We start from the raw sequence: 27808 nt of genomic DNA, 5'->3' as shown, positions 1-27808 counted from the left end.
TTCCCGTTTTTCCTTCTTTTCCCCCTTTTTTCTTTTTCGTCTTTCCTTTTTTTCCTCCTTTTCCCCTTTTTCCTTTTTTCCCCTTCTCCCCCTTTTTTTCCTTCCCCTTTTTTCCTTCTTTTCCCCTTTTTCCTTTTTTCTTTTCCCTTTTTTCCTTTTGCCCTTCTTTTCCCTTTTTTCCTTTTCCTTTCCCCCCCTTTTTACCTCTTCTTTTCCCCCCTTTTTCCCTTCCCCCCCTTCTTCCCTCCCCTTTCTCCCCCTTCTTCCCCCCCTTTTTCCTTTTCCCCTTTTTCCTTTTCCCCTTTTTTCTCCTTTCCCCCTTTTTTGCTTCCCCCCCTTCTTTCTCCCCCTTCTTTTTTTTCCTTATTTCTTTTCCCCCTTTTTTCCTTTTTCTTTCCTTTCCCCCCCCCTTTTCCTGCTTTTTCCCCCTTTTAACTACCAGTTCTCTATCTGTACAGGCCTTAAAGCTGCTCTAAAGGTTCTGAAAGTCTCCCTAGGACTTTGTTTTGCATTTGGTTGTATCTCCCCCTCTCCCCCTTCCTCCCCCCCCGGCTTTTGACCAAAGTGAATTGATTATTGTTGGCTTTTTTTTGTTGCTCTCTGCTCCAAGATCCTTTTTTGCTTCCCCCAACGCATCTCCTCCCGTCCCGGGGATGTTTATTGGCTGGGGGTCGATCACTCTTTGCTCCCTGCTCCGAAGCAAGCTGGGAGAGAGGCAGGCAGGAAAAAAAATCTGCCACTGAAACAAACCAACCCCAAAGCAAACCAAAGCCGAACCCCAAGCAGCAGCAGCAGAAAGCCAAGGAAGCTCTTCCTCATCTGCCTCACCCTCAGCCCCCTCGGGGAAAGGCTTCGGGGCTGCTGCTCTGCACCACAGCTGGGGGGCAGCTGGAGGGGAGGGGACTTCTCCTTCCCTGCTTGCTTGGGGCTCGGGGATACAAACTGCCTGCAGCAGGTGCAGCAGCAGGTGCAGCAGCAGGTGCAGCAGCAGCCCTGCACAGCAGGAAGGACAACTCTGCACCTTGGTTGTATTTTTTTTTTTCCCAATATTTTTTTTTTTAACCTTTTAATTTTTTTGTCTTTTTGTCTTTTTTTTTGAGATGATTTTTATTTTTTCCTTTTTTCCCTCTTTTTGATTTTATTTTTTCCCCTTTTAAAATTTTATTCCCCCCCCCCTTTTTTTTTGCCTTTTTATTTTTCCTTTTTTTTGACTTTTTTTTTCCCCTTTGTATTTTTATTTTCCTTTTTTTTGGTCTTTTTATTTTTTCATTTTTCCTCCATTTTATCTTTTTCCCTTTTTTTCTTTTTACTTTTTTTGTCTTAATTTTTTCCTTTTATCTTTTTTTTTGTCTTTTTTTTCCTCTTTTTTGTCTTAATTTTTTTCCTTTTTTTGGTCTTTTTATTTTTCCCATTTTTTACGGTTTTTTATTTTTAAAATATTTTTTTCCCTTTTTTTGGCTTTTTATTTTACTTTTTTTTGGTCTTTTTTTCCCCTTTTTTGTCTTAATTTTTCCCCTTTTTTTTTGGCTTTTTTTTTCCCCCCCTTTTTTATGTTTTTTCTTTTTTTTTTTTTTTAATCTTTTTTCCCTTTTTTTGGGCTTTTTTTTTTTGTCTTTTTTTTTCCTCTTTTTTGTCTTATTTTTTTCCCCTTTTTTGTCTTTTTATTTTTCCCATTTTTTATGTTTTTTTTCCTTTTTTTGTCTTTTTTTTTCCCTTCTTTTTGCTTTTTATTTTTATTTTTTTCTTCCTTTTTTTCCCTATTTTTTTGTTTTAATTTTTTTCCTTTTTTTTGGTCTTATTTTTTCCATTTTTTCATTTTCTTTTTTTTTTGCTTTTTATTTTTTCCTTTTTTATCTTTTTTCCCCTTTTTTGTCTTAAATTTTTTATTTTTGTCTTTTTATTTTTTCCATTTTTTATCTTTTCCCCCTTTTTTTTGTCTTTTTTTTTTGTCTTTTTATTTTTTCCTTTTTTATCTTTTTTTACCCCTTTTTTGTCTTAATTTTTTTTTGTCTTTTTTTTTTTTTCCATTTTTTTCCTTTTTTTTTGTATTTTTACTTTTATTTTTTCCTTTTTTAGGGTACTTTTTAATCTTACTTTTTCCTTTTTAAAATAGTTTTTTCCTTTTTTATCTCAGTTTTCCTTTTTTGTCCTTTTATATAATTTTTTCTCCTTTTATATCATTTTTTCTCCTTTGATATCTCATTTCCCCCTACTTTTATGTCTCATTTTTTCCCTTTTATCTAATTTTTCCCTTTTTTTTCTTTTTTTCTTGTCCTTTACCTAACTTTTCCCTTTCTTTTTTGGTGTCCTTTTTAAATCTCCTTTTCCCTTTTTAAATTTCCTTTTCCCTTTTTTAATCTCTTTCCCCCCCTTTTTTTACTCTCATTTTTTTCCTTTTTTTTTGGTCCTTTTGAGCTTATTTTTTTGTCCTTTTTTGTCTTCTTTTTTTTTTAGCCTCTTTTTATCATTTTTCCTCTTTGTTTTTTTTTTGTTTTGGTTTGCTTTTGTGGTTTCTTTGCCTGCTAAACAGATTTCTGTGTTTCTGAGGCTAGGAGTCCTGGTTTGAAAAGAACAACAACCAAGAAAAGAACAACAACAGAAAAAAGGAAACCTCCCCCCCCCCAAAAAGAGCAACAAGAAAAGAACAACAAAAAAAGAACAATAAGAACAAAGAGGAGCAGCAAGGAAGAGGGGCAGGAGGGAAGAGGGGCAGGAGGGAAGAGGGGCAGGAGGGAAAGAGGGGCAGCAAGGGAAGGAGGGGGCAGCAAGGGAAGGAGGGGGCAGCAAGGGAAAGAGGGGGCAGCAAGGGAAAGAGGGGGCAGCAAGGGAAAGAGGGGGCAGCAAGGGAAAGAGGGGCAGCAAGGGAAGAGGGGCAGCAAGGGAAAGAGGGGCAGCAGGGGAAAGAGGGGCAGCAGGGGAAGAGGGGCAGCAGGGAAAGAGGGGCAGCAAGGGAAAGAGGGGCAGCAAGGGAAAGAGGGGCAGCAAGGGAAGAGGGGCAGCAGGGAAAGAGGGGGCAGCAGGGAAAGAGGGGGCAGCAAGGGAAGAGGGGGCAGCAAGGGAAGAGGGGGCAGCAAGGGAAGAGGGGCAGCAAGGAAAGAAGGGCAGCAGGAAAGAGGGGCAGCAGGAAAGAGGGGCAGCAAGGGAAAGAGGGGCAGCAAGGGAAAGAGGGGCAGCAGGGAAAGAGGGGCAGCAAGGGAAAGAGGGGCAGCAGGAAAGAGGGGCAGCAAGGGAAAGAGGGGCAGCAAGGGAAAGAGGGGGCAGCAGGGAAAGAGGGGCAGCAAGGGAAAGAGGGGCAGCAGGAAAGAGGGGCAGCAAGGGAAAGAGGGGCAGCAGGGAAAGAGGGGCAGCAAGGGAAAGAGGGGCAGCAAGGGAAAGAGGGGCAGCAAGGGAAAGAGGGGCAGCAGGAAAGAGGGGCAGCAGGAAAGAGGGGCAGCAAGGGAAAGAGGGGCAGCAAGGGAAAGAGGGGGCAGCAAGGGAAAGAGGGGGCAGCAAGGGAAGAGGGGCAGCAAGGGAAGAGGGGCAAGCAAGGGAAGAGGGGCAGCAAGGGAAAGAGGGGGCAGCAAGAGGGGGCAGCAAGGGAAGAGGGGGCAGCAAGGGAAGAGGGGCAGCAAGGGAAGAGGGGCAGCAAGGGAAGAGGGGCAGCAGGGAAGAGGGGCAGCAGGGAAGAGGGGCAGCAAGGGAAGAGGGACAGCAGGGAAAGAAGGGCAGCAGGAAAGAGGGGCAGCAGGAAAGAGGGGCAGCAGGAAAGAGGGGCAGCAGGAAAGAGGGGCAGCAAGGGAAGAGGGGCAGCAAGGGAAAGAGGGGCAGCCGGGGGAAAAGGGGGGGAAGAGAAAAGGGAGCAAGAACAAAAAAGGATTAAAAAACCCAATCCAAACCCAACCCAAACCCCCAGCCCCCCCCCCCCCCCCCCCAAAACAACCCAAAAAGAGATTCCACCAGCAAACGTTTTCTATAATCAGAGCTTGTTCGGCTTTGCTGCTCCCAAGCCCTCAGGGTTGCAACTTGCACCGGGTCGGTTTCTTTATTTATCTCTTTATTGAATGGGTTCTGTTCAAGTACCTCTGGCTGCCTCCTTCGTTTCCTCTCCTCCGGGCTCACCACCGGCCTCTTGGGGCGGGGGGGGTGGGGTGGTGGTTTTTTTGTTTAGGCTCTGAAAAAGAAAAGAGTTTCTGAAGCTCTCCCACTCGTGTGCATGAGGTGGGCAGGGGGTGGGGGTGGCCTGCTCCGGAGTTGGCCTTTGCTGCACTGCGAAGATTGGCGAAGAAGTGAAACGCTTTAAAAAAATACTTCAACTGTTTGTTTGGTTTCTGGTTGGGTTTTGTTTGCTCTGCTCTGCTTTCCTTTTTGTTGGGGGTGTGTGTGTGGGGGGTTTGTTTTGTTTCTTTAATGTTTGTAATTGGCTTGCTTTTGTCTCTCTGTCTGTCTTTGTTTCCTCGCTCCCCTCGGTGGGGTTTTTGTTTTGAAGCCTTAATGCTCCTCCGGCTCCTCCCGGGGCCTCCGAGCGGGGCTTAATTATCCTCCGACTCCTCCTCCGCCTCCCGCAGCCAGGTGAAGAAGGCAGTGACGGACTTCAGCGCCACCCCTTTCCCGTTCTGCTCCGCTGGGTCCTTGCTGCTCTCCCACTTGTAGAAGGCATCCTCTGAAATCACCTCCTCGTCGTACAGGCAGTCGAAAAACATCCTCAGCAGATCTGCAGCGCGGGGGGACGGCAGAGGGGGGAAAGGCTGTCAGGCTGCTGGGGTGGGGAAGAGGGCAGAGAGCACTGCAGGGATGGGGAAGAGGGGAGAGAGCTGCCAGAGAGCACTGCAGGGATGGGAACAGGGGAGAGAGCTGCCAGAGAGCACTGCAGGGATGGGGAAGAGGGGAGAGAGCTGCCAGAGAGCACTGCAGGGATGGGGAAGAGAGGAGAGAGCTGCCAGAGAGCACTGCAGGGATGGGCAACAGGGGAGAGAGCTGCCAGAGAGCACTGCAGGGATGGGCAACAGGGGAGAGAGCTGCCACAGAGCACTGCAGGGATGGGAACAGGGGAGAGAGCTGCCAGAGAGCACTGCAGGGATGGGCAACAGGGGAGAGAGCTGCCAGAGAGCACTGCAGGGATGGGCAACAGGGGAGAGAGCTGCCACAGAGCACTGCAGGGATGGGCAACAGGGGAGAGAGCTGCCAGAGAGCACTGCAGGGATGGGAACAGGGGAGAGAGCTGCCAGAGAGCACTGCAGGGATGGGAACAGGGGAGAGAGCTGCCAGAGAGCACTGCAGGGATGGGAACAGGGGAGAGAGCTGCCAGAGAGCACTGCAGGGATGGGCAACAGGGGAGAGAGCTGCCAGAGAGCACTGCAGGGATGGGCAACAGGGGAGAGAGCTGCCACAGAGCACTGCAGGGATGGGCAACAGGGGAGAGAGCTGCCAGAGAGCACTGCAGGGATGGGGAAGAGGGGAGAGAGCTGCCAGAGAGCACTGCAGGGATGGGAACAGGGGAGAGAGCTGCCAGAGAGCACTGCAGGGATGGGCAACAGGGGAGAGAGCTGCCAGAGAGCACTGCAGGGATGGGCAACAGGGGAGAGAGCTGCCACAGAGCACTGCAGGGATGGGCAACAGGGGAGAGAGCTGCCAGAGAGCACTGCAGGGATGGGGAAGAGGGGAGAGAGCTGCCAGAGAGCACTGCAGGGATGGGCAACAGGGGAGAGAGCTGCCAGAGAGCACTGCAGGGATGTCAGACTGCACTCAGGGATGGGGAACAGTTGCCAGGGTGCACTCAGGGATGGGAGCAAGGGGAAGAGCTGCCAGGGTGCACTGCAGGGATGGGAGCAAGGAGAACAGCTGCCAGGGTGCACTGCAGGGATATCAGACTGCACTCAGGGATGGGGAACAGTTGCCAGGGTGCACTCAGGGATGGGAGCAAGGGGCACAGCTGCCAGGGTGCACTGCAGGGATGTCAGACTGCACTGCAGGGATGGGGACCAGCTGCCAGGGTGCACTGCAGGGATGTCAGACTGCACTCAGGGATGGGAGCAAGGGGCACAGCTGCCAGGGTGCAGGGAAGGGAAGAAGGGAAGCAGCCCTACAGTGTCAGGGCTCAAACTCCCAGCACACAGACATCACTTACTAGGAGGCTGATCAAGTTTTACTATTGATGCTTGTAGTGCATAAAGTGCTTGTAGTTCCTTCTCTGTGTCTGAGTCCAGGTACTTGAGCAGGATGGGCACTCTCTGCTTGATCACCGCGGTGTCCACGCGGAAGCTGGCAGAGTCCGCTGAGGGCAGAGCACAACAGGGTCAGCTCTGGCACCAGGCAGTGGGGGCAGCTCCTTCCTCACCCCCATGGGCTCAAAGCACAGGTTAGTGTGGAGAGAAAAGGGGGGAAGCAACAGCACTGCTGTGCAAGGGCTTCCTCTGGAGCTCTGGGATCTTCCCCCTCCCCACAGGCTGCTTCGCGCAGCTCTGGCTCCAATGCTTTCCGACACAGAGGGAACCAAAGCTGTGCTGTGGGTGCAGACCACAGGCAGCTGGCAGAGCCAAAGCACAGCCTCTGTGCTAGGGCTGAAATCTCAGGCCACAGCTGGAGCACTGTGACCAGTCCTGGGCTCCCCAGCTCAAGAGACAGGGTGCCAGCAACAACAACTGCCTCAGGAAGTGCAGACACACAGCAGAGCAAATCAGCTCTGATGAGGCTGGAGAGGAACCAGCCAGCATCTGCAGAGAGCAGCTTCTGAAGGCCTTTGATTGGATCAGCTCATAAAGAGTCACCCAACTGCTTCAGACCCAAACCAAGGGGCTGCCTGAAGCTTGGCTGTGCTTTCTAACCATTCCAGCCCTGTGGAGAAGGACCTGGGAGTGCTGGAGGACCAGGGGTCCACCAGGAGCCAGCCCTCATGGCCAAGAAAGCCAATGGCCTCCTGGGGTGTGGACAGCAGGGCAAGGAGCTTCTCCTCCTCCTCTACTCTGCCCTGGTGAGGCCACACCTGGAGACTTAGGTCCAGTTCTGGGCTCTGGAACTGCTGGAGAGAGTCCAGGGGAGGCTGGGAAGCTGCTGGGGGGCCTGGAGCAGCTCTGGGAGCAGCAAAGGCTGAGAGCCCTGGGGCTGAGAGCCTGCAGAAGAGCAGCCCCAGAGGGCAGCTGAGCAATGCTCAGCAAGAGCTAAAGGAGCTGTGGGGGGCAAGAGGCTGGGGCCAGGCTCTGCTCAGTGGTGCCCAGGGGCACTGGGCACCAACTGGAAGGCTTTTATGGCAGAAGCAGAACCACAGCTGTGGGTGCCACAGGAGGCAGCAGCAGGTAACAAACACACAGCAAGGCCATCAGCCCCAGGGCTAACCAAGGCAGCAGCTTCCCAGGGGCTCAGCCCACAGCTCAGAGAGGTTTGGAAAACAAAAGGGGAGAATCAAAGAAAGAAATCAATCAGAGGCAAGATCAAAACCTGAAGCAGAAGGAGCTGCTCCTGACACCTCTCAGGGCACACCCCAAGGCCTCTACCCCCCTCTGAGTGGTGGCACCCACACTAGGTGGCATCAGAAGGGAGGAGAAGCTGGGGAGGGGAACCCAGCTGGGCTGTCCCAGCCCTACCACGAGGTTCAGGCTCCACCAAGTGTGAGCCTTACAGCCAAGAGCAGCACCAGGCCCTCAGTGAGCACAACCTTTGCCCTGCCAGCTGCCAGGAGTGAAGCTGAAGGGCCCAGACCAGATGGGTTTGGCTTTATTCAAGGCTCCTCCCTGCAGGAGGCCTGAGGCTCACTGCCTTGGAGCCTTTCCTCCCTGCCCAGCTGGCTGCCCTGCACTCCAGCAGTGCACAGAAACCACCCAGCCCCAGTCCCAGCTTTGGACAGCAACAGTTAGCAGGGCAGGGGGCAGTGAGCAGTGGGGCAGAGTTGATTGGAGGCCTGAGGCTGCTGGAGCTCTCCAGGGACCAGGACTGGGTCTGGATTTGTTCACCACCCTCCCCTGGATGAAGTGGCAGAGTGGCTCCCCAGCCACTCCACTGAAGATCCCAAACTGGCAGCAGTGGCTGACTGCCCCCAGGCTGTGCTGCCCCCCAGCCAGGCCTGGGCAGGCTGAGAGCTGGGCAGAGGAACCTCCTGAAGTTCAGCCAGGGCAAGGGTAGGGTCCTGGCCCTGGGGAGGAACAACCTCCTGCAGCAGGACAGGGGAGGGGGGAGCTGGGAGAAGGAGCAGGGAGTGCTGGGGGACAGCAGGCTGCTCAGGAGCCAGCAAGGACAGTGGCCTCCTGGGGTGCATGGAGAGTGTGGCCAGCAGGGCACAGGGAGAGGTTCTCTTGCTCCTCTACTCTGCCCTGGTGAGGCCACACCTGGAGTCCTGGGTCCAGTTCTGGGCTCCCCAGTTCAAGAGGGACTGGGAGCTGCTGGGGAGAGCCCAGGGGAGGCTCTGAAGCTGCTGAGGGGCCTGGAGCAGCTCTGGGAGGAGCAAAGGCTGAGAGCCCTGGGGCTGAGAGCCTGCAGGAGAGCAGCCCCAGAGGGCAGCTGAGCAATGCTCAGCAAGAGCTAAAGGAGCTGTGGGGGGCAAGAGGCTGGGGCCAGGCTCTGCTCAGTGGTGCCCAGGGCCAGGCCAAGGGGCACTGGGCACAGACTGGCACCCAGGAGGAGAAAGTTGTTTGGTGTGAGGGTGCTGAGCCCTGGAGCAGGCTGCCCAGAGAGGTTGTGGAGTCTCCTGGTGTGGAGAGCTTCCAACCCCCCCCTGGGCCTTGTGCTGCTGGGCTGGGTGCTGTGGGTGCCCTGCTGGGGCAGGGCTTGGGATGGAGGAGCTCCAGAGGTCCCTTCCACCCCCAGCAGGCTGAGATGCTGTGGCCCAGGGTGGCTCTTCCCCTGCCCATGCTGCCAGCTCAGGCCTGGCACTCGGTGCCCACAGGAGCTCACTGGCACAGGGGTGGAAGTGCTGACTGCCTTGGTGCCATCCAGTGCACCTGCACCTTCCCCAGAACCACCAGTGGTGAGCTGCCATCACTCAGAGCCCTCTGCAGCATCTGCTCCTGTGAGCTCACCACCACACTGCCCAGCCCTGGGCCCAGTGTGCTGCCCAAACACTGCCCAGCCCTGGGCCCAGTGTGCTGCCCAGGCCTGAGTGCTGCCCAGCCCTGGGACCAGTGTGCTGCCCAGGCCTGAGTGCTGCCCAGCCCTGGGACCAGTGTGCTGCCCACACACTGCCCAGCCCTGGGCCCAGTGTGCTGCCCAGGCCTGAGTGCTGCCCACACACTGCCCAGCCCTGGGGCCCAGTGTGCTGTCCCCACACTGCCCAGCCCTGGGCCCAGTGTGCTGCCCCCACACTGCCCAGCCCTGGGCCCAGTGTGCTGCCCAGCCCTGGGCCCAGTGTGCTGCCCCCACACTGCCCAGCCCTGGGCCCAGTGTGCTGCCCAGCCCTGGGCCCAGTGTGCTGCCCCCACACTGCCCAGCCCTGGGCCCAGTGTGCTGCCCCCACACTGCCCAGCCTTGGGCCCAGTGTGCTGCCCCCACACTGCCCAGCCCTGGGCCCAGTGTGCTGCCCCCACACTGCCCAGCCCTGGGGCCCACTGTGCTGCCCCCACACTGCCCAGCCCTGGGCCCAGTGTGCTGCCCAGGCCTGAGTGCTGCCCACACACTGCCTCAGGGGAGGGAGAAGGGACAGGAGCCTGACAAATGTGGAGCTGTCCTTGGCAGCTTTGCTCTGCCTGGTGCTCCCCTGCAGGTTACTCACCTATAATAGCTGCTTTACAAACTGCTGTCATTAAAGCTCTAAGGAATGTAGGTGAACTCATCTGGCTCTCATCTAGATTAGCCTGAAACCAAGAGCAAAGGGAGCAGTTCAGAACACAGCCCTGGGGGAGGGCTTCCAACAGCAACCTGCAGCTCAGCAGAAAGCCCTCCCCCAGCCCTCAGCCACAGCTCAGCCTCCCCCTTCCCTCCTCCAGAGCAGCACAGGTGCCTCAGCACACAGCAGCAGTTCTGTGGCCAGCACAGCCAGCTCAGCACCCCCATGGGCAGCTCTCTGTCTGCAGAAGCAGCCACCCCAGCCAGGAGGGCTCCAGCCACCCCCTGCCACACTGGCTGACAGCTTTAGGCTTCCCCAGCAGCTTTTCCAGCCTGCTCCTTGCCTGGGGCCTTGCTGCCTTTGGGGAGGACACTGCCTGGAGATGTCACTTGTGCAAGGCTGCAAAGAGCCCTTGGGTGGCCCTGGGTCCTCAGCACTGCTCTGCTCCCCAGGTCTCTACCAGCACCAATAGAAGACACTTCCAACCCTGCTCCAGCCATGGAACTCTCTGAAGTGGGGCTGCCAGAGCAGCCCTAACCCACTCAGGACTAAATTAAGATCCAAATGGATCAGGCTGGGTGCAACTGCAGGCAGCAGGTGAAGCATTGGCTGACAGGATGCAGCCAGAGGGAGAGGGCAAAAGCTCAGTGGCTGCCAAGGCCTTTCCTTTAGTTTCTCTTACAGTGCCTGGCCCAATGGAGTGGGAAAGGTGCAAGGGCCCTGAGGGCCTGCCCAGGATGCTCTGAAGGGGGAAAAAAAAGCAGTGAGCAGCTGCTGGCCTCTGCTCTGGGGAGGGGAGAGGAGAGGAGGAGGAGGAGGAGAAGGAGAGGAGGAGGAGGAGGAGAAGGAGAGGAGGAGGAGGAGGAGAAGGAGAGGAGGAGGAGGAGGAGAAGGAGAGGAGGAGGAGGAGGAGAAGGAGAGGAGGAGGAGGAGGAGAAGGAGAGGAGGAGGAGGATAAGGAGAAGGATAGAATAAGGAGAAGGATAAGGATAAGGATAAGACTAGGATAGGATAGGATTAACCAGCTTGGAAAAGACCTTCCAGGTCATCAGGTCCAACCTATCACCCAGCACCATCTGAGCAACTCAGCCATGGCACCAAGTGAAGGGAGCAGAGCACTGGAGCTGAGGGGTAATAAGCAGCATAAAGTCTACAGCACTTTGGGGCTGAGAGCCTGCAGAAGAGCAGCCCCAGAGGGCAGCTGAGCAATGCTCAGCAAGAGCTAAAGGAGCTGTGGGGGGCAAGAGGCTGGGGCCAGGCTCTGCTCAGTGGTGCCCAGGGCCAGGCCAAGGGGCAGAGGGCACAAACTGGCACCCAGGAGGAGAAAGTTGTTTGGTGTGAGGGTGCTGAGCCCTGGAGCAGGCTGCCCAGAGAGGCTGTGGAGTCTCCTGGTGTGGAGAGCTTCCAACCCCCCCTGGGCCTTGTGCTGCTGGGCAGGGTGCTGTGGGTGCCCTGCTAGAGCTCCAGAGGTCCCTTCCCACCCCCCCATGCTGGGCTGCTGTGACTTCAGAGGCAGTCACACAGCCAGTGGCTCAAACCCTCTCTTGCTGAAGCTGCTGTGAGCCAGCTGCTGCCTGATGAAATGATGATTTGGGTTCCTTGCACAGATCCAATCCTCTCCATGCCCTGTGCCTGGGCAGGAGGCTGCAGAGCTGCTCCTTCAGAGGAGGAAATGTCTATCCAGGCTGCTCATGACCTGTGTGCAGGGAGGCTGGGAACAGTCCTTGTACCTCTACCCAGTCAAAGATTTGCTCATCATTGGCCTTGTCCTCCACAATGAGTTTGTCCAGCTGCTTGCTCAGCTCCTCTGCAGAGAGTTCCTTCTCTGAAAGTGCTTCTGAGGGACTGGAGCTGTCAGACTCGGTGAAGTCCAACTTCTGCAACACCAGAAGGGCAGAGGGCAGTTAGCTAAGGGCACCTCCCAGTGCTGGCTGACAGCAGCCTGCTGCTTTCTGGCCTCTCCCAGCTGCTAAGTCATCATCACAGTGAGCCTTGGTCTGCCCCAGAGATCAGAGAGGGTTTTCCAGGCACCTGGGCACCACCTCAGCCAGCACCTGAGAGTGGCTCCAGCCCAGCTCAGGGCAGGGTGCACTGAACACAGGCAGTGCTGCTCAGCTGGAGCCCCTGGGAGCCTGACTGCACTGCCCAGAGCTGGCACCTGTGCCAGTCACAGAACCCCAGAGCTGCCAGGGCTGGAAGGGAGCTCAAGGCTCAGCCAGCTCCAAGCCCCTGCCATGGGCAGGGACACCTCACACCACAGCAGGTTGCTCACAGCCACCTCCAGCCTGGCTGCAAACACCTCCAGGCAGGAGGCTTCCACCACCTCCCTGGGCAGCCTGTGCCAGGCTCTCACCACCCTCCTGGGGAACAACTTCTTCCTCACATCCAATCTCAATCTCCCCACTTCTAGTTCTGCTCCATCCCCCCCAGTCCTATCCCTCCCTGACACCCTCAGAAGTCCCTCCCCAGCTTTCCTGTAGCCCCCTGCAGATGCTGGAAGAAGCTGCAGCCAACCCCCCAGGGCTTTGCAAGATGCAGCAGAGGATCTCCAGCCCTGCCCCAGCCCCAGGCATTAGTTCATTTCCTGCACTGCAGCACCTCCCAAGTGCTAAAACATGGCAGAGGATCCCCTGGAGCTCCAAAGGGAGACCTCCAGCTTCTTCCTCAAGACACCACCAGCAGCAGCTGCAAGAGCTGCAGAGCTGTGTCAGACCTGGCTCCTCTCAGCTGTGAAACCCCCTGGGGCCCCAGCATGGGGTGGGATGGGTGAGCAATTGCTGCCCTTTATACAGGCACCTGTTGGAGCAGGGCCAGAGGAGGACACAGCAGTGCTGGCAGGGCTGGAAGGCCTCTGCTGGGAGGCCAGGCTGGGAGGGTTGGGCTTGTGCAGCCTGGAGAAGAGAAGGCTCCAGGGAGACCTCCTGGTGGCCTCTCAGGACCTGAAAAGCCATTCAGCAAGCTGGGGAGAGACTGTTTCTGTGCCAGGCCAAGGGGGGATGGTTTGGGGCTTAAAAGAGGGAGATTGAGAGTGGAGAGAAGGGAGAAATGTTTGCCCCTGAGGGTGCTGAGAGCCTGGCCCAGGCTGCCCAGAGAGGTGGGAGATGTCCCAGCTGGAGCCAGTGCAGGAGAGGTTGGCTCTGCTCTAGCCAAGTGTCCCTGCTGACTGCAGGGGGTTGGACTGGATGAGCCTTAAAGCTCCTTTCCAACCCAAACCCTTCCATGATGCTCTGATTCTGCCCCTTCTGGATGGCCTCTGCTTGTGTCAGAGCTCCTGCTCGAGTTCCCTGCCCAGCTGGAGGCAGGGCTCTGCCCCTGGCAGCAGGCCTGGGCCTGGGCCCCTGCTGCTGGGGCTTCAGCAGGGAGCTGCTGGAACAGCCTAAGCCCAGCTTGGGGAGGGAGGCTCTTCAGCCCACCCCCCACCCCAGGCAGACCTGGGGGTGGGACTGGGGGGGGAAGGAGATGCCCCAGAGGGGCTGTGGGGCCAAGCTGCAGCCTGCCCAGGCTGCACAGCTTGCTGTGCACTCACTTGCTCCAGGAGAAAGGTCTGCACGTCCTCCCCGTCGGGCAGGAGGTCCCTCCAGCTGAGGCCAGACTCCCTCCATAAGGCTCCCACTTTCTTATGGCTCTGCAACACACACAGGTTGCCCTGCTGAAGGAGAGGAGGCCCAAGCAGGGCAGCCCAGGCAAGCCAGGGAGGTGCAGCTGTGCAGGGGGGACCAGAAGGGCTCAGCCAGCCCCCACGGTGCCTGGCAGCCAGGTGAGGGCAGCTCCAGCCCCCAGACAGCAGAGCCACAGCTCTGCACACCCTGAGCTGATGGGGAAGAGACAGGGCAGAGGGTGGCACATGGGGGGGTGGCAGCAACTCCAGCCAGAGGGCACCCATGGGAGGGAGACACTGGGAGCAGGGCCCTGGGAGGGAGACACTGGGAGCAGCACCCCTGGGAAGCAGGCACTGGGAGCAGCACCCCTGGGAGGCAGGCACTGGGAGCAGCACCCTGGGAAGCAGGCACTGGGAGCAGCACCCCTGGGAGGCAGGCACTGGGAGCAGCACCCCTGGGAGGCAGGCACTGGGAGCAGCACCCCTGGGAGCAGCACCCTGGGAGGCAGCCACTGGGAGCAGCACCCTGGGAGGCAGCCACTGGGAGCAGCACCCCTGGGAAGCAGGCACTGGGAGCAGCACCCCTGGGAGGCAGGCACTGGGAGCAGCACCCTGGGAAGCAGGCACTGGGAGCAGCACCCCTGGGAGGCAGGCACTGGGAGCAGCACCCTGGGAGGCAGCCACTGGGAGCAGCACCCCTGGGAGCAGCACCCTGGGAGGCAGCCACTGGGAGCAGGGCCCTGGGAGGGAGACACTGGGAGCAGGGCCCCTGGGAGGGAGACACTGGGAGCAGCACCCCTGGGAGGCAGCCACTGGGAGCAGCACCCCTGGGAGCAGCACCCTGGGAGGCAGCCACTGGGAGCAGCACCCCTGGGAGCAGCACCCTGGGAGGCAGACACTGGGAGCAGCACCCCTGGGAGCAGCACCCTGGGAGCAGCACCCCTGGGAGCAGCACCCCTGGGAGCAGCACCCCTGGGAGCAGCACCCTGGGGCCCACACAGAGCTGCCATGTGGAGAGCTGAGAGTCTTCTCCTGCCTCTGCCATGAGCCTGCTCCCAGCCTCCTTCTCCCTCTGCCTTGAGCTGAGGGCAGCAGCAGCTGAGCTGCTCTGAACAGCAGTGCTCAGGGGGCTGCTCTCTGTGCAGAGGTTCCATGCAGATGATGCTGAGCTCCCTGCTCAGCTCCCAGCAGGGCTCCAGCAGTGCCTCTGCACACTCCCAGCTCAGCCTCCTGCAGCCTCTCCTGTCACAGTCACCTTCTGGTGTCCTGCCCAAGGTACAGCTCTGACAAACCCCCCCAGGAGCAACCCAAATGCTCTGCCAGCTCCTTCCCCCTCTGGCAGCCACCCAGGGGAGGCCACTGCAGAGCCCAGGGGGCAGCAGCAGCCTGGGCTGCAGGTTCCAGAGCAGGCTGTGAGCTCAGGTTTGCAGTTCAGAGCACCAAGAGCTCCCTGTGCATGGCTCCTGCCACAGCTCAGCAGGACCTGAAGGGAGGAGCCTGATCTCACCCTGAAACCCCCTGAGGCTGAGTGCTGGTCTGGATGAGAGCAGCTTGGAAGAGAAAGCCAAAGCTGTGCCTCACCCCCCACAGCACAGCCCAAGAGAGCAGGGGCAGCAAGTAGGGAGCTGAGTGCTCCAGCCAGGAGAGCCAAACACAGACCAAAGCCACTCTCTGCACTGCTCCTGGAACACTGCACCCTAGCTGAATGCCTGCTTGGGCAGCAACAACAACCACCACCCCCCTGCCCAAACAACGGGCAGGTGAGGGGCTTGAGAGGGCTGGAAACAGCCACTGCCCCCAGGGCACTGCTCAGCTGCACTGAAACCAAACCCAGAGAGACAAAACCCCCAAGCAAACAAAGGCTGGGGAGGGGAGCCAGGAGCTGCAGGGGAGCCAGGAGCTGCAGGGGAGCCAGGAGCTGCAGGGGAGCCAGGAGCTGCAGGGGAGCCAGGAGCTGCAGGGGAGCTCCCCAGCCTGGCCACACCACTGTGAGAGCTGCAAAGAGAGCTCTAGGAGTTAGAGGGTGAAAAGCCCTAGTGCTGGGTGGCTCCCAAGAGCTGGCAGGGTCAGTTTGGACAAGCAGCCAGCTTGGCCACCTGGAGCTTATCCACACCCCCAGAACCTCTCTGGTCTGCAGGAGCAGCTCTCTCACAACCATTTCCTGCCCCTGCTGCTTCTGGCCAGCCCAGGAGTGCCTTGGGGATGCTCTCTCCTGCAGCACTGCAGCACTCTGGGCCCTGCAAGAAGCAAGGTGCAGAGGTGCCTGCAAAGGGAACAGTGCTGAGAAGATAAAACCCAGACAAGAGTGAACTTTGTGGCACCTGGCCAGGCTGTGAGGCTGGGGAGGAGGAGGAGAGGAGGAGGAGAGGAGGAGGAAAGGCGGAGGAGGAGGAGGAGAGGAGGAAGAAGAGGAGGAAGAGGAGGAGGAGGCGGAGAAGAGGAGGAGGAGGCAGAGGAAGAGGAGGACGAGGAGGAGGAGGCGAGGAGGAGGAGGAGGAGAGGAGGAGGAGGAGGAGAGGAGGAGGAGGAGGAGGAGAGGAGGAGGAGGAGGAGAGGAGGAGGAGGAGGAGGAGGAGGAGGAGGAGGAGGAGGAGAGGAGAAGGAGGAGGAGAGGAGGAGGAGGAGGAGAGGAGGAGGAGGAGAGGAGGAGGAGGAGAGGGGGAGGAGGAGGAGGAGGGGGAGGAGGAGAAGGAGGAGGAGGAGGAGGAGGAGGAGGAGGAGGAGGAGGAGGAGGAGGAGGAGGAGGAGGAGGAGGAGAGGAGGAGGAGGAGGAGAGGAGGAGGAGAGAGGAGAGGAGGAGGAGAGGAGAGGAGGAGGAGGAGGAGGCAGGAGGCAGAGAGAGAGAGGAGGAGGAGGCAGAGAGAGAGAAGAGGAGGAGGAGGAGAGGAGGAGGAGGAGAGGAGGAGGAGGTGAGGAGGAGGAGGGAGGAGAGGAGGAGGAGGAGGAAGAGGAGGAAAAGGAGGAGAAGAGGTGGAGGAAGAGGAGGAGGAGGAAGAGAGGAGGAGGAAAGGAGGAGAGGAGGAGGAGGAGGTGGAGAGGAGGACGTGAGGAGGAAGAAGAGGAGGAGGAGGAGAGGAGGAGGAGGAAGAGGAGGAAGAGGAGGAGGAGGAGAGGAGGAGAGGAGGAGGAGGAGGAGGAGAGGAGGAGGAGGAGAGGAGGAGGAGGAGGGGAGGAGGAGGAGAGGAAGGAGGAAGAGGAGGAGAGGAGGGAGGAGGAGGAGAGGGAGGAAGAGGAGGAGGAGAGGGAGGAGGAGGAGGAGGAGGAGGAGGAGAGGAGGAGGAGGAGAGGAGGAGAGGAGGAGGAAGAGGAGGAGGAGGAGAGGAGGAGGAAGAGGAGGAGGAGGGGGAGAGGAGGAGGAGAGGAGGAGGAAGAGGAGGAGGAGGAAGAGGAGGAGGAGGAGGAGGAGGAGGAGGAGGAGGAGGAGGAGTGGAGGAGGAGGAGGAGGAGGAGGAGGAGAAGGAGGAGAGGAGGAGGAGGAGGAGAGGAGGAGGAAGGGGAGGAGGAGGAGGAGAGGAGGAGGAGGAGAGGGAGGAGAGGAGGAGGAGGAGAGGGAGGAGAGGGAGGAGAGGAGGAGAGGAGAGAGGAGGAGGAGAGGAGGAGGAGGAGAGGAGGAGGAGGAGAGGAAGGAGAGGAGGAGGAGGAGGAGAGGAAGGAGAGGAGGAGGAGGAGAGGAAGGAGAGGAAGGAGAGGAGGAGGAGGAGAGGAGGAGGAGGAGAGGAGGAGGAGGAGAGGAGGAGGAGGAGAGGAGGAGGAGGAGAGGAAGGAGGAGGAGAGGAAGGAGGAGGAGAGGAAGGAGGAGGAGAGGAAGGAGGAGGAGAGGAAGGAGGAGGAGAGGAAGGAGGAGGAGAGGAAGGAGGAGGAGAGGAAGGAGGGGGAGAGGAGGAGGAGGAGGAGGAAGAGGAGAGGAGGAGGAGGAGGAAGAGGAGGCAGCTTCCCGAGGCTGGCTGGCCTGGCTGGCCCCAAGCCTAGGGATGTGCAGGAGGGCCATGTGGAGCTTTCCTGCAGGAACACCTCCTGCCTGCAGGCTCAGGGCAGCACAGCTGGGCACTTACCATTTGTTTGCATAGAAGGTGCAAGATTTCAGCAAGCAAGACCCCAGCTCTTCCCACAGGAAGCAAAGGTTTGCTAAATTCTCTGGAATGCAAGGAAAAGAGAGAGGGATCCTCAGCACCTGCCCTGCCTGCAGGTGCCTGCCCCCTCCCACAACCATCCAGGCTGGAAGAGACCTCGAAGGTCATGGAGCCCAACCACAACCCAACCCCCACAGCCACCAAAGCACATCCTGAAGCCCCACAGCTACAGCTTCAGGCTGGAACAAAGCTCTGGAGATCCACCCCAGGCACCAGCCCAACACCACCATGGCCACCACACTGTGTCCCAACGTGCCCCACACCTCCTGAGCACCTCTAGGGATGGGGACCCCACCACCTCCCTGGGCAGCCTCTTCCAACCCCTGACCACTCTCTCAGGACAGAAATTGTTCCTCCTGTCCAACCTACCCCTCCCCTGGCACAGCTTCAGGCCATTTCCTCTCATCCTGTTGCTGCTTACCTGGGAGGAGAGACCAAGCCCAGCCTCCCTGCAGCCTCCTCTCAGGCAGCTGCAGAGGGCAAGGAGGTCTCCCCTCAGCCTCCTCCACGCTGAGCACCCCCAGCTCCCTCAGCCACTCCTCTGTGATGCCCTCCAAACCCCTCCCCAGCCTTGCTGCTCCTCTCTGCACACCCTCCAGCCCCTCAGTGCCTCCTGTCCTGTGGTGCCCAGATCTGAACCCAGTGCTCCAGCTGTGGCCTCAGCAGTGCCCAGTCCAGGGGCACCCTCCCTGCCCTGCCCCTGCTGCCCACACTGGCTGTGACCCAGGCCAGGATGCTGGTGGCCTCCTTGGCCACCTGGGCCCAGCCTGGCTCCTGTTCAGCCATCCACCAGCACCCCCAGATCCTTTTCCCCAGGCAGTTTCCAGCCACTGTGCCCCCAGGCTGTGGCAGTGCTTGGGGTTGTTGTGACCCAAGTGCAGGGCCTGGCCCTTGGTCTTGCTGAGCCTCATCCCACTGCCAGGCAAGGAGCAGTGCTCAAAACTGAGGCAGGGAAATGAGCTCCAGCTTCTGCCAGGGGTGGAGGGTTTGGGGCAGGGTTTGGCTGAAGCCAGCTGCAGTGTGCAGAGCTCCTGCCACAGCAGGGCTGACCACAGAGGCTGGACTGGCTTTCTCTGTGACCTCAAACCCTTGATTTCTGGCTGGCAGGACCCTTTTTTTTGGGAGGGAAAAGGCTTTTCTGCACCCAGGAGTTAAGGGGAAGCATGCAGCTGGCTTCTAGTGCATCCCCCCCAGCACCTTGGCCATGTGTGACACACAGCAGCTCTGCTCCTGGGAGCAGCTTCCAGCCTGGCAGGGAGGTTCTGTGCCTGCTGAAGCTGCTGCCCTGCAGGGAGTTACCACCCCCTGAGGCTCCTGCCTGACAGCTCCCTCCCTGCACACAGCTTCACAGAATCCTGCAATGGCTTGGCTTGGAAGAGACCCTAAAGATCCCCCAGCTCCAGCCCCCTGCCCTGGGCAGGGACACCTCCCCCCAGCCCAGGCTGCTCCAGGCCTCATCCAGCCTGGCCCTGAACACCTCTGGGGAGGGGACAGCCACAGCCTCCCTGGGCAGCCTGTGCCAGAGTCTCCCCAGCCTCTTCCTGCTCTCCACTCTCAACCTGCCCTTTTCCAGCTTCAACCCATCCCTCCTCACAGCCTCAGCACGCTCCCAGGGCACTCCAGTGCACCACATTGGAGGACTTTTTGGCTCAGTTGAACCAAAGAGGATTGCAGGAGAAAAGGCTCAGGCCTGAGGGGTGAGTGGAGGGCAGGAGAGCAGTGAGCTCCCTGCAGCCACCATGTGCAGCAAGGACTGCAGCAGCTCCTGCAGAGGCTGCAGCTCCAACCCTGCTGCTCTGGGAGCCAGGCTGGCAGCACACAGCACAGGCAGGCTGCAAGGGACCAGCTCTGCTTACTGTATAAGTTCTCTCATAGAGATTCCTCCTTCTTTTAACATGGGGGTCACCAGCTCAGCCAGGTACAGCCAGATGTGGGGGATGTCGATGGCCATGTCGTCTGCCAGCTCCAAGGTCTCTGAGAAGCTTGAGGAAAGGAAGGGAAGAAATGTCAGCAAAGGGAAGGGAGAGCTGGCCTGCAAAGGGGCACCTGAGAGCATCCCCTGGGGGAGGGAAGAGCAGAGACAAGAGAGAGAAGGAAAGGGGAGGGAGGAGAGGGAGGGGAGAGAGCAGGAGGAGAGGGAGGGGGAGAGAGAGCAGGAGGAGAGGGAGGGGGGGAGAGAGCAGGAGGAGAGGGAGGGGGAGAGAGAGCAGGAGGAGAGGGAGGGGAGAGAGAGCAGGAGGAGAGGGAGGGGAGAGAGAGCAGGAGGGAGGGGGGAGAGAGAGCAGGAGGAGAGGGAGGGGAGAGAGAGCAGGAGGAGAGGGAGGGGAGAGAGAGCAGGAGGAGAGGGAGGGGAGAGAGAGCAGGAGGAGAGGGAGGGGGGAGAGAGAGCAGGAGGAGAGGGAGGGGGAGAGAGAGCAGGAGGAGAGGGAGGGGGAGAGAGAGCAGGAGGAGAGGGAGGGGGAGAGAGAGCAGGAGGAGAGGGAGGGGAGAGAGAGCAGGAGGAGAGGGAGGGGAGAGAGAGCAGGAGGGAGGGGGAGAGAGAGCAGGAGGAGAGGGAGGGGGAGAGAGAGCAGGAGGAGAGGGAGGGGAGAGAGAGCAGGAGGAGAGGGAGGGGGAGAGAGAGCAGGAGGAGAGGGAGGGGAGAGAGAGCAGGAGGAGAGGGAGGGGGAGAGAGAGCAGGAGGAGAGGGAGGGGGAGAGAGAGCAGGAGGAGAGGGAGGGGGAGAGAGAGCAGGAGGAGAGGGAGGGGGAGAGAGAGCAGGAGGAGAGGGAGGGGGAGAGAGAGCAGGAGGAGAGGGAGGGGGAGAGAGAGCAGGAGGAGAGGGAGGGGGAGAGAGAGCAGGAGGAGAGGGAGGGGGAGAGAGAGCAGGAGGAGAGGGAGGGGAGAGAGAGCAGGAGGAGAGGGAGGGGGAGAGAGAGCAGGAGGAGAGGGAGGGGAGAGAGAGCAGGAGGAGAGGGAGGGGGAGAGAGAGCAGGAGGAGAGGGAGGGGGAGAGAGAGAGCAGGAGGAGAGGGAGGGGAGAGAGAGCAGGAGGAGAGGGAGGGGAGAGAGAGCAGGAGGAGAGGGAGGGGAGAGAGAGCAGGAGGAGAGGGAGGGGAGAGAGAGCAGGAGGAGAGGGAGGGGAGAGAGAGCAGGAGGAGAGGGAGGGGAGAGAGAGCAGGAGGAGAGGGAGGGGAGAGAGAGCAGGAGGAGAGGGAGGGGAGAGAGAGCAGGAGGAGAGGGAGGGGAGAGAGAGCAGGAGGAGAGGGAGGGGAGAGAGAGCAGGAGGAGAGGGAGGGGGAGAGAGAGCAGGAGGAGAGGGAGGGGAGAGAGAGCAGGAGGAGAGGGAGGGGAGAGAGCAGGAGGAGAGGGAGGGGAGAGAGAGCAGGAGGAGAGGGAGGGGAGAGAGAGCAGGAGGAGAGGGAGGGGAGAGAGAGCAGGAGGAGAGGGAGGGGAGAGAGAGCAGGAGGAGAGGGAGGGGAGAGAGAGCAGGAGGAGAGGGAGGGGAGAGAGAGCAGGAGGAGAGGGAGGGGAGAGAGAGCAGGAGGAGAGGGAGGGGAGAGAGAGCAGGAGGAGAGGGAGGGGAGAGAGAGCAGGAGGAGAGGGAGGGGAGAGAGAGCAGGAGGAGAGGGAGGGGGAGAGAGAGCAGGAGGAGAGGGAGGGGGAGAGAGAGCAGGAGGAGAGGGAGGGGAGAGAGAGCAGGAGGAGAGGGAGGGGAGAGAGAGCAGGAGGAGAGGGAGGGGGAGAGAGAGCAGGAGGAGAGGGAGGGGAGAGAGAGCAGGAGGAGAGGGAGGGGGAGAGAGAGCAGGAGGAGGGAGGCAGAAAGGAGGAAAGGAGAGAAAAGAGGAGAGTGAGCAATGAAGAGCACCACAAGGGTACCAGCCCCCTCCTGCCCTCCCGTGCTTGCAGGCAGCGAATGTCTCTGCACAGCCCCAGGGGCAGAGTGTGCAAAGGGCCTCTCAGAGCCATCAGGAAGCTGCACTCAGAGCACTCCTGGATGTCCCAGCAGGAAACCATTGGCTAACAGCTGCCCAGGAGCTGTGCTGGCAAGCACAAACCTGGGCAGGTCTGGAGCCCTCCTGCCCTGCCAGGGCTATGATCCAGCCCTGCAGAGGGGGCAGTGATGGCAGAAGCACCAAGGGCAAGCAGCCACAGGTGTGTGACACAGCACCACGAGCGCTGAGGGCAGAGGGAGGATTGCACCCACAACACAAACCACAGCAGGACAAGGCACAGACCCCTCCCCAGCTCTGGAGAGAGGCCCTCCAGAACTGCTCACAGTTCTTCCTCCTGGGCAGAGCCTGCAGGTGAAGCCCCTGCCCAGGCCTGGGACGAGGACACCATTTCTGTGGCTCTCCTGCTGGCCATGATTCCTTCCTCCCTGAGCACTCTGGGGCCAGGTGAGTGACCACACTGACAGCCTTGCTCCTGAGCTTCCAACCCAGAGGATCACAGCAGGGCTCAGCTTGGAAGGGACCTCAGAGATCATCTACCCCAAGCCCCTGCCATGGGAGGGATGGATCACAACCAGCCCAGGTTGCTCAAGGCCTGGCCTTGTATTCAAGGCAGCCACAGCCTCCCTGGGCAGCCTGTGCCAGAGGCTCAGCAGCCTCACACTCAACAACTTCTTCCTCAGCTCCACTCTAACCCTGCTCTACCTCAGCTCCAAACCCTTCCCCCTTGGCCTGGCTCAGACCCCCTCAGCAAAAGTCTCTCTGCAGCCTTCCTGCAGGATCCCTTCAGGTCCTGGCAGCAGCTCTGAGGTCCCCCTGGAGCCTTCTCCTCTGCAGGCTGCACAGCCCCAGCTCCCTCAGCCTGTGCTCCCAGCAGAGCTGCTCCAGCCCTGGGAGCATCTCTGTGGCCTCCTCTGGGCTCCCTCCAGCAGCTCTGAGTCCTTCTGCTGCTGGGGACAGCAGAGCTGGAGGCAGGGCTGGAGGTGAGGTCTGAGCAGAGCAGAGCCCAGGGGCAGAATCCCCTCTGCTGCCCTCTGCCCACCCTGCTCTGGCTGCAGCCAGCACACAGCTGCCTGAGGGCTGCAGGAGGCACTGCTGGCTCCTGGGGAACTCCTCCTTTGCTTTGTCTTTGTGTCCTCAGCCAGCCAGGCTGCCCCAAGTGACTCAGCCAGAAGCTGGGGTCCTGCCAGGTATCACAGTATCACCAAGATGGGAAGAGACCTCAAAGATGATTGAGTGCAGTGCTCATCCCACAGCAGCCTGGCAGGGGTGACTCAGTGCAGTGTTTTGGGGGTTCTCCTGGGCCCCCTGAACTTCTCTTGCCCTTTCATCCCCTCCAGGAGCTGTTTCAGCTTCTCCATGCCACACTCAGGCTGCATCTCTCACTGTTTCACCCAGGTCCTACCTGTCTGACATCACGACCACTTTCCCTCCTCTGGGGAATGGCTTCAATCCCACTCCCTCCTGAAGTGACCACCCCAGACCAACCCTTTTGGCCATCACTGACTCTGTGGACTCAGGACCAGTTTGCTCTCTGCAATCATGGAATTATTTGGGTTGGAGAAGCCCTCCAAGGTCACCCAGGCCAACCAGCAACCCAACCCCCCCATGGCCACAGGGTTCCTCAGCACCTCCAGGGCTGGGGACTCCACCACCTCCCTGGGCAGCCTCTTCCCAGGGGCTGTGCATTCCCTCTGGATGTGTTTCTGCTGCTCTCCCACACCCCTCTCAAGCCAGGCTGCCTCAGTTTCTCCTGTGAGCCACTGGGCTGCAGCAGGCTGAAACCACTGCCAGAGCCAGGGGCAGGGACAGCCTCTCAGAGTGCTCAGGGAGGATGCAAATGCAAGCAGCCAGACTGGGCTCACACCCAGGGCTCAGGGGCTGAGAGATGATTTCCCCTGCCTGCTGCTGGCTGCTTTTGTGGTGAGCCCCTGGTCTACTCCTAGAGTCACAGAGTTGGTTTGGTTGGAAGAGACTTTGACAGCTCATGGAGCCCAGCCCTGCCCCCAGCCCTGCCAGGGCACCACTGAGCCATGGCCCCAGCACCACAGCTACACAGCTTTGAAACCCCTCTAGGGATGGGGACTGCACCACTGCCCTGGGGGGCCTGGGTGAGGCCCTGACAATCCTCAAGGGGAAGAAATTGTTCCTCATGTCCAAGCTAAACCTCTCCTGGGGCAGCCTGAGGCTGTTCCTCTTGTCCTGTCCCTTGTTCCTTGGGAGAAGATCCCAACCCTCACCTGGCTCCAGCCTCCTCCCAGGGAGCTGCAGAGAGCAATGAGCCTCAGCCTCCTCTTCTCCATGCTCAACACCCCCAGCTCCCTCAGCTGCTCCTCCCCAGCCCTGCTCTCCAGACCCTTCAGCAGCTTCCTTGCCTGCTCTGTGCCCTGGTGAGGACTGAGTGGGTGCCAGGGACCTCCCTGGGAGCAGGGATCCCTTCCCAGCTGGCCCCCTGTTCAACTGCAGGCTGGGCACACAGAACCCAGAGCGGACATGAAGCAGCAGCTGAACCTCAGGATCTCCTGGGGAAGGTCTAACCCATCTGGCACTGCAGCTGCTGCCTGCTCTCCTCTTCAGCCCTTGGGGACTTGGCCACTGTAAGGCTAAGTGGCACCATATGGGTGAGCCTGGTCCAGCAGTGGCTGTGCCCTGGGGCGGCAGAGGGCCCTGGGGCGGCAGAGGGCCCTGGGGCGGCAGAGGGCCCTGGGGCGGCAGAGGGCCCTGGGGCGGCAGAGGGCCCTGGGGCTGCACAGCCTCCTGCCTTAACCTCATCTGGAGACTCCTGAGCCCTCCCTCCCCCTTCAGTGGGCTTCAGAGCTTTGCCAGAAGCCAAACACGGCCAGAGGCAGCACGGGAGCGAAGCAGACACCCAGCTGAACCCTGAGCACACTGCCCTTGCCCCCAGCCCCTGACCCACTCCACAGTCCCCCCCAGGAGGCAGCCCTGGGGGAGCCACCGGGCCGGGGCGCTGGGGGCGGCCGTGGCGGGGGCAGGCGGGACCCCAGGGGCAGGCGGGACCCCGAGCCCCAGCGGGACCCCAAGCGCAGGAGGGACCCTGAGCCCCAGCGGGACCCCAAGGGCAGGAGGGACCCTGAGCCCCAGCGGGACCCCAAGGGCAGGAGGGACCCTGAGCCCCAGTGGGACCCCGAGCCCTGGTGGGACCCTGAGCCTGGGCAGGACCCCGAGCCTGGGCAGGACCCCAGGGGCAGGCAGGATCCCGAGGCCAGGCAGGACCCCGATTCCTGGCGGGACCCCAAGCCCCGGCGGGACCCCAGGGGCAGGCAGGACCCCAATCCCTGGCAGGACCCTGAGCCCTGGCGGGACCCTGAGCCCTGGCGGGACCCCAGGGGCAGGCAGGACCCCGATCCCTGGCAGGACCCTGAGCCCTGGCGGGACCCCAGGGGCAGGCAGGACCCCGATCCCTGGCAGGACCCTGAGCCCCGGCGGGACCCCAGGGGCAGGCAGGACCCCAATCCCTGGCAGGACCCTGAGCCCTGGCGGGACCCTGAGCCCTGGCGGGACCCCAGGGGCAGGCAGGACCCCGATCCCTGGCAGGACCCTGAGCCCTGGCGGGACCCCAGGGGCAGGCAGGACCCCGATCCCTGGCAGGACCCTGAGCCCTGGCAGGACCCCCAGCCCAGGTGGGACCCCAGGGGTGGGCAGGATCCCAAGGCCAGGCAGGACCCCGATCCCTGGCAGGACCCTGAGCCCTGGCGGGACCCCCAGCCCAGGCGGGACCCCGAGGCCCGGCGGGACCCCAGGGGCAGGCAGGACCCCGCGCCGCGGCGGCCGAGGGCAGGGGCGCAGGGCGTACGAACCCCTTGAAGAAGTCCTGCTTGCTCAGCTTGCCTGCCTGCACCAGCTGGTGCAGGAGCTGGCCCAGGTGGTCCCTGGTGAGCTGGCTCCGCTCCAGCGTCGACTCCACTCCCACTCGCACGAAGACAGGCAGCAGGCTCCGGGCGCTCAGCTCCTCCACGCACTGCGTCGCCTCCTGCGCCGGGCACACGGGGACAGCGCTCAGCCCACCCCCGGCCCCGGCCTGCCCCCTCCCCACAGGCCCTCGAGGCCAGGCTGCAGGAGGCCTCCAGCCCCCTGGGCTGCTGGGAGGGGTCCCTGCCCACGGCGGGGGCTGGAGCTGGGTGAGCTCTGAGCTCCCTTCCAGCCCAACCCCTTGGGAGGGAGCTGGGGTTGCTTAGCCTGCAGAAGAGGAGGCTCAGGGGAGACCTTCTTGCTCTCTGCAACTCCCTGAAGGGAGGTTGGAGCCAGCTGGGGGTTGGTCTCTTCTCCCAGGCAGCCAGCCCCAGAACAAGAGGACACAGTCTCAAGCTGTGCCAGGGGAAGTTCAGGCTGGAGGTGAGGAGAAAGTTCTTCCCAGCAAGAGAGATTGGCCATGGGGATGTGCTGCCCAGGGAGGTGGTGGAGTCCCCATCCCTGGAGGTGTTCAAGAGGGGCTTGGATGTGGCCCTTGGAGCCTTGGTTTGGTTGTCAGGAGGTGCTGGGGTTAGGTCCTAGGTTGGGCTTGCTGAGCTCTGAGCTCTTTTCCAGCCTGGTTCACTCTGTGACTCTATGCAAGCAGAGCACTGCATGCATCAACAATCCCCCACCCAGCCCCACTGAGGATCTCAGCCTAAACCTGACAGGGGCTGCAGAAAGCATTCTGTGGTTCTGTGACTCAGTTCTGCCTTGGGCAGCACTGAGCAGTGCAGTGAAGCTGCCAGGCCAAGCTGCTGAGCCGGGCTGTGGACCCTCCTCACAACTCACTGCTGCTAGCCATGGGGCTGGGGACAGGGGCAGCAGCAAGCCTGCTGAAGAGAGCAGGAGTCACAGCACACAGGCAGCAAATCCTAAACTACAGAGGCAGGCTGCAGCTCAGCTGCTCAGTGAGAGGATGGAAATGGTCTCCTGGGTGCCACCACCACACCTACTCCTTCAGCAAATACCAAAGCAGGCACATGGAGGACATCAGGTTGGGTTCCTGCTCTGATCTGGCACAGAAATGTCCCTGTCACAGATCCAGAGACTCACAGAGTCACAGAACTGCTGGGGTTGGAGAAGCCCTCCAAGGTCACCCAGGCCAACCAGCAACCCAACCCCCCCATGGCCACAGGGTTCCTCAGCACCTCCAGGGCTGGGGACTCCACCACCTCCCTGGGCAGCCTCTTCCCAGGGGCTGTGCATTCCCTCTGGATGAGTTTCTGCTGCTCTCCCACACCCCTCTCAAGCCAGGCTGCCTCAGCTTCTCCTGTGAGCCACTGGGCTGCAGCAGGCTGAAACCACTGCCAGAGCCAGGGGCAGGGAGAGCCTCTCAGAGTGCTCAGGGAGGATGCAAATGCAAGCAGCCAGACTGGGCTCACATCCAGGGCCCAGGGGCTGAGAGATGATTTCCCCTGCCTGCTGCTGGCTGCTTTTGTGGTGAGCCCCTGGTCTACTCCTAGAGTCACAGAGTTGGTTTGGTTGGAAGAGACTTTGACAGCTCATGGAGCCCAGCCCTGCCCCCAACCCTGCCAGGGCACCACTGAGCCATGGCCCCAGCACCACAGCTACACAGCTTTGAAACCCCTCTAGGGATGGGGACTGCACCACTGCCCTGGGGGGCCTGGGTGAGGCCTTGCCATCAGGTTGGGTTCCTGCTCTGATCTGGCACAGAAATGTCCCTGTCACAGGTCCAGAGACTCCCAGAACTGCTGGGGTTGGAGAAGCTCCCCAAGGTCACCCAGGCCAACCAGCAACCCAGCCCCACCATGGCCACCAAACCATGGCCACAGGGTTCTGGAACACCTCCAGGGCTGGGGACTCCACCACCTCCCTGGGCAGCCTGTGCCAGTGCCTGACCACTCCTGCAGCACAGAACTTGTTCCTCATGTCCAATGTAAACCTCCCCTGGGGCAACTTGAGGCCATTTCCTCTTGTCCTACCACCTGATATGGGAGAGACCAACCCCATCTCCTTTCAGGTATCCACAGGGAGCAATGAGGTCTGCCCTGCCCTCAGCCTCCTCCACACCACACCAAGAAGTAGAGAACAGCTGGGGAGCATCTGGAGGATCCTCTTGTGGAGCTCCTTCTTTCTGGCCTGTGCTTTGTGTAACCTAACAAAGAAAGCACCTCAGGGCCTGTCACAGAAGCACTCAGGGTCACACTGCAGCCACCTCCACTGCCACCAGCAAAGACCTTCCACTGACCTCCTCCCTTCAGCCCAACAGAGCTGCACAGCTCCCTGGCTGGGGACATTTGCTCTCTGCTTGGGCTGTGCAGGAGCTGGCAGCCCAGACCTGTGCCTGCAGGCCTGGAAGGGCTTAGCTCTGCAGGCCAGGGGCCTGCTGGTCCCAGAGCACAGGCTGGGGTCAGAGCTCCTCCATCACTGTGCTCCAGGATGGACAAGTGACCATGGCACCACCTGACCCTGCTGCCACCACAGAGCTC

General features: G+C 59.8%; 1 protein-coding gene across 1 annotated transcript in view; it reads right to left on the bottom strand.

The window, feature by feature from the left end:
• Positions 1-4369: 4369 nt before the first annotated feature.
• EIF4G3 (eukaryotic translation initiation factor 4 gamma 3) overlaps positions 4370-27808 on the bottom strand; it is a 167287-nt gene continuing 143848 nt past the window's right edge. The window contains exons 29-36 of the mRNA XM_054175939.1: positions 25205-25377; positions 19312-19437; positions 17378-17459; positions 13254-13352; positions 11458-11604; positions 9674-9755; positions 6104-6250; positions 4370-4690 (exon numbers count right to left, since the gene is read on the bottom strand). Of these exons, the coding sequence (XP_054031914.1) occupies positions 4509-4690; positions 6104-6250; positions 9674-9755; positions 11458-11604; positions 13254-13352; positions 17378-17459; positions 19312-19437; positions 25205-25377 (1038 nt within the window). The 3' untranslated portion in view covers positions 4370-4508. The remainder of the gene's footprint in view (positions 4691-6103; positions 6251-9673; positions 9756-11457; positions 11605-13253; positions 13353-17377; positions 17460-19311; positions 19438-25204; positions 25378-27808) is intronic.

Source organism: Dryobates pubescens, chromosome 33, assembly GCF_014839835.1.
Source record: "Dryobates pubescens isolate bDryPub1 chromosome 33, bDryPub1.pri, whole genome shotgun sequence".
Lineage (NCBI taxonomy): Eukaryota > Metazoa > Chordata > Aves > Piciformes > Picidae > Dryobates > Dryobates pubescens.
This window is presented reverse-complemented; position numbering and strand designations above follow the sequence as displayed.